We start from the raw sequence: 6,000 nt of genomic DNA, 5'->3' as shown, positions 1-6,000 counted from the left end.
CAATGATGACCACACTGATTCTACTGCTGACCACACTGACCTTCTTTCCTCAAGGTGAGAGCACATTTATTTCTACACTCTTCTGAAGTGTTGAGTCTGATAAGAATGTAAATTCACAACAAACACTGTTTTACCATTTTTCAGATTATATTCATTCTCATGTTAGGTATTTGTTTTTCTTCCTTCAGTTTCCCATCAAGAGGTTCAGTCTCCTGAATTTCTGTCTGGTCAAGCAGGAAAGAGTGTCTCTATTAGCTGTACTGGAACTAGTGGAGTTGGTGATGATATGAGTTGGTACCTGCTGAAATCTGGAGAAGCTCCTAAACTCCTGATTTATAAGGCAAACAGACGTGAGTCTGGAGTTCCAGAACGATTCAGTGGTTCATATTCAGGGGTTAACTTTCAACTGACCATCAGTGGAGTGCAGCCTGAGGATGCAGGAGATTATTACTGTATGGGGGTATATAGTGCTACAGTGATCACACAGTAAAAAAGCATCATACAAAAACCTCTCTCTGTATCGAGCTCTACTGCAGGTGTTGAAGGGAGATGAAGACACGAGACAAAGAGCAGAACTGTGCATGCAAAACTACACACACTCAGACAATGTTTGTGACAGTAACAGTCGTCTTCAGATCAGTATCAGTAAGCAAAATTCTAAAAATGCTGTTTATCAGCAGCGGAACATTGAACGCTGAGTTTAATGTTAACCAGACCCGTGCACAGAATGACTGTCTAATAATCTTCCCCAAAGCCTAATATTTTTTTTTTCAGTGGTGAGAGTTGAACGTCATTCTCTACGACACAGGAGTTACAACATTACCTCAATAAACTTTGTTTAAAATCTAGTTCACTTAAGGAAAAACTTCATTTATTAAAGCCCCTTACTTCTGACATTTTATGGCAATGCCCCACTACTTTTTGAGTTCAGGACACGATCATAAAAACCTCCGCTTTACCTTAACTGTATGAAGTGCTGACCAGCACGAACAGACAGAGTAAAACTGAGTGGCAGAGCCAGTCAGAATCTCCATTTCAGCTGGGAGGAGCTTTCAGACCCGCCTTGGTTGGTGCGGACCTGTCCAACTTTTTCTTTAGTTCGGTTTTGACATTTGACTCCACCTGAATTCATGCGGCACCAAACAACTGAACCATGTTGGTTCATGAGGGAATTCAACACCAGAGCATGTTTTTTCCACTGCACATTTTCTCTGTACTGTCTGCACAGTAAATCTGCTGCTTTACATGGATGCACATGGATCATGGAACATATTTCTGGCCAAGCACCAGTGACCTGATTGGTTAAATATAAATTGGTGCTCACAAAGATGATAAGCATCTCTATTTTCTGTTTCTCTGTTTTCATGGTGGTGAATGTGAGAGTAACACAGCACTTGCATCCCTGCAAAACCTCTGGTCAATCAACAAACACCTGCATGTGTAATTCAGCCCACTTTCGCCCTTGCAGTTCACCATCTGCACCAAAGGAAAGAGATCACAAAAAAAGACTTTAGAGAATGAACTGGGAAAGGAAAATGTCTGATGTTCTTCAGAGATGTTAGCTAAGAAATACTGCTATCTAAGGCTGCAGCTACTGAAGCAGTATCAAAACAAACACTGACACTGTTCATGATCAGGCTCAGAGGTGGATAGAGGAGCCTAAACCATTACTCAAGTAAAAGTATTGATACTTGGATAAAACAAATTAAGTAAAAATAAAAGTACATTCCCCACAACAGCTTGAGTAGAAATACAAAAGCAGGTTGAAAAAAATCCTGAGTACTGCAGTGGAACTTCTTAGTACATCCAGCATTTATCAGCATAGGAACTGAAGATTGTGCAGCTGTGTTCTTCTCTTTTTGGGATTTTTTTGGTCTAAAATAAAAAACTCCAAAGTCAGAGATGTAACCAATCACAAAGCAGTACGAGTATTGCCACCATCAAAACAAACTGAAATTAAACACAAAAAAAAGAAGTAGTAAATAAATATGAATGGCTAAAATGTAACAGATTAAAGAGATTCCTTTGATCAGTTTAGTAAGAATAAAAGTAATATGATTTGGAAATATTCAGGAGAGTAAAAAACCATCAATATTTTACTGAAGAAATGTACTTTAGTAAATGGACCTAGTTACTATGCACCTTTGAATAGGTTTATAAAGACATAACATTAGCATGACATGAAAGGCAGTTTTAGTCAGTGGCTTAATTGCATTTCGTCACTCAGCGAGCTTTTTTTTTTTTAGACAATATCTTCAGTGTGTCTACAGTGGACCATCAAAATAAAATGTTTTGTTTTCTGCAGTCAGGAAGATGATTTTCATACTGAAGACACTTTGCATTAGCAGCTCAAGCTTCAGTGCTCTGGGGGAGTTTATAGCTCTGTCAGTTTAATACTTCATGACTGAGAGCTTTTCACAAAGCAAGCATGACTCTGATAACCATCTTCATCTGGACACTCTTGGGAATCCAAGGTAAAGACTTAAACTATGGCCAAAATTCTTTTTGTATTATTTTGTAATATATACATATTTTTTTTATCAGCTTTAAAGCTTTTGTTTATGTGTTAATTAAGTGAATTCATTTACAGCAAAACAGGAGACTGGATCACTTCTCTTTTCCTAAAATCACTTTTTTAAATGTACTGACATGCATTTTTGTCTTTATCTTCAGGGGCTTTTGGAGACGTCATTCTTACTCAGTCTGGGTCTAAGTCAGTTCAGCTCGGTCAGACAGTCACCACTGACTGCAAATCCAGCACTGAAGTTTACAGAAATCCACAAGGTTCTGTATCTAAAGATTACTACATCTCCTGGTATCTTCAGAAAGCTGGAGAAGCTCCTAAACTCCTGATGTATTACACCGCAATGAGACCTTCTGGAGTTTCCTCTAAATTCTCGGGTGGAGGCAGTTATTCATCTGGAGGGAATGGTCTGGATTTCTCTCTGACCATCAGTGGAGTCCAGGCTGAAGATGCTGGAGATTATTATTGTTTTTGTAGTCATGATAGTACTGGCACTTGGGTGTTCACACAGTGAAAAAGCGTCATACAAAAACCTCTGATGCACGTCTGCACCTGAAACTAAGTGCATGTCTAATATTCTGTGAGGTTACTAAATATTCACACCATAACATTATAACTGTATTTCTTCCAGTGTTTTTTTAAAGAGGAAAAGGTGGGGTTTTTGTATTCTTTATCATTTTCCATCCATTATTATTATTATGATAAGGCCTATTAGCTCTCTCCCTTCTAGCTTGTTTGTCTGGTGTAGGTTGAAGTTGTGGAGATGCACATACAAATGTATGGATACTGTTTTTGTCAGATTTTACCAGTGATTTCAAATGTGTTTTTGAAATCTAATAATAATGTGGCGTAATGTGGCACAGGAGATTGAACCTGAATGACTGCTGGATGGCTGCTGAATTTGAGTTGAGTCAGTTTGTTAAGTACACTTTAAGCCAATCATACTCTGTGTGAGAGAAATCTTGGTCTTTACTAACAACTCACATTGTTTGTTTGAACCACCCATTGTGTACCACCAATGTCTATAATTATATGCTCACACTTTATGAAAGTGCCCAGTCCGATTAAAATGATGAGACGTGGGTGCTCACACTGCACGTGAAGCACAATCACACAATAATAGAGGAATCAAATATAATAAATATAAACAATAAGAGTCGACTCTAAGCATTGCAACTCTCAGAGTTATTGGCTTAGAATCAACTTTAATTCCCAGACATGCTGGAGTCAGATTCAAGGAATCTATTCTTTTCAAATTGTTAGAGCCAAGCAGAGGAGGTAAGTCATCAAGTACAAGCACTTTGTTACTATACTAAAGTCTTTTTTTAGGTATCTGTACTTTACTTGAGTATTTCTGTAACATAATCCTTTTTACTGTTGCTTGCTAAATTTCAACTACATTTTCAAAACAGACCTGTTACTGTAGTTTTAAAAATCTCTTTATTTTATCTCTCTTTTTCATTATGTAATTTTATCAAGCAATTGTATTCAGGCATCTAATGAAGCACAAATCAGCACCGTGAAAGCTAACAGTGTGAAACCGTGCTTGGCTACTTTCACAGCTTACAGATCCAGTGAGCATATGGGAAAAGGAAGATAAACAAACAGATGAGACAGTCAAATCCACAGAAAGTGACTGCATTAAATCAGCGCTTAATATGGATAATGTCTCTGAAAAAACCTGCATCCACAGCCTCACTTAATCCTGAAGTGGGTGATCGGGAGAGTAAATAAACTCACAGTACAAAAACGCTCAAACTGTAAATGTTACACCCAAGTGTATCTGTAGAAATTTAGGGGTTAAACCAGCGTCTCAGGTGATGCAGCCCCGGTTTACTGACTGTAATTGAGACTCAAACAGTGGACAGAGCTTAGATGAAGCTGAAATTAGCTTCATTCCCCATTCCACCTTAAATGATGTAGCAGTTATGTTCAGATGCCTGGACAGACGTTACGTCAGTGCATGAAGTCATTACAGGTAAGACAGAAACAGACAGTAAAGATGTTTCATGCCCCCTGTGGCAGTATGCTGTTGTCTACAATGACGATTAGGTTTAGGTTTTTAAAGATTGCTGTGTTGTTTGCCCTCATCTTTACACATCAGCTGTTTGATTTAACTTTCATATTGTCTGCTGTGGCAGTAACCTGTGTTTTTCTATTTTTTTTTTACTAGATTAATAGTGCTTTTACTTAGGTAAGGGATTTGTGTACTGCTACCTCTGGAGCTAAGCTAAGAAGATAGTATTAAGAGTGTGTTGCTGCAATCAAAGGTAAAATATATATAAAAGCCTTAGGCATCTTACTCTTGTGGCTTTTTACAAATTAACAACATCTTAGACAACTTAATGATAAAGACTAACATCAATTGATTTGTAATCCATAACTGTGCTGTAACCTGTGCTGTACCATAAGCAGCATCAATAGTAGGCAGATTTGGTTGGGTTTAGTGTTAGACTACCTAATGTTAATGTTTGTTTATACTGAAAAATGCCCAAATGATTTTAATGTTAATTGTTTTTACCCATTACATTACTACATACCACTGTTGTACAAGGTTGTAACATAATAACATAAGCTCATCAGTTGTTGGCTATAAGATGGTACATATACCATCTTACTTATTTTGTCAGAGCTTAAATTGACTTCTTCCTTGGTATTTTTATTTAAATGCATAATACAATGCACTATATATATATATATATATATATATATATATATATATATATATATATATATATATATATGATGAGCTAAAACAAGACAACATAATACTCAAGGCTGCTGCAACATTTAATTAATTATTGAATTAGTAATTAACACCTGCCCACAAATAAATATATCTGAAAGCACCTCCATCAGATCATGTGTTACTTTCTAGTGTTTTAATTCTAAAAGTACACAATACATTGAAATAACTAATAATCCCAAAGCAGAAGTTACATTTAGATGCCTGCATTCTGATACACCAATTAAGGTGAAATGGAAATGTCAAGATGCAAACTTAAGCCCAACTTAAGCAAAAAAAGTTAGCTAACATAACAGCTAACATTTTCACCATCTTTAGCCAACATTATGCACTAACATTGGTTTGTAGCAACATCATGGGTAAAAATAGTTAACGTAATTCAAGATTTTTCTACCATAAACAAACACTTACGCAACCCTTGAAAGGATGTAGTGTGTTTTTTTAGGTAAAAATCTGGAGTAACTTTATTTTGAGTCCTTTGTAGATGATTAATAAATCCCTAACAGAGTATCAGCAACACATGAACAGCATATCAGTTACGTAGCAGTAGTGAAGCATCTGAATACACTGAAATAAATATCTTCAAGATGTACTGTTGATACATTACTTACATTAAGTAGATGTGCCGTTGATATATTATGTGAAGCAGACGTTATATGTTACTTCCATTAAGCAAAACCTAACCTTCTCAACCTTACCCAAAACCTTACCCTGGCCTTAATCCTTACCC

At 36.6% G+C, this 6,000-nt stretch overlaps 1 gene segment (V, D, J or C); it reads left to right on the top strand.

The window, feature by feature from the left end:
• The first annotated feature begins 2,418 nt into the window (after window positions 1-2,418).
• Window positions 2,419-3,221, top strand: LOC118805111. The segment is given in 2 exon segments: window positions 2,419-2,474; window positions 2,674-3,221. Coding segments are annotated over 2 exon segments (411 nt in total).
• Window positions 3,222-6,000: the final 2,779 nt, after the last annotated feature.

This window comes from Colossoma macropomum, unplaced genomic scaffold, assembly GCF_904425465.1.
Source record: "Colossoma macropomum unplaced genomic scaffold, Colossoma_macropomum, whole genome shotgun sequence".
NCBI lineage: Eukaryota > Metazoa > Chordata > Actinopteri > Characiformes > Serrasalmidae > Colossoma > Colossoma macropomum.
Note: the sequence above shows the minus strand (reverse complement) of the source record. Positions and strands in the feature narration are given on the sequence as shown.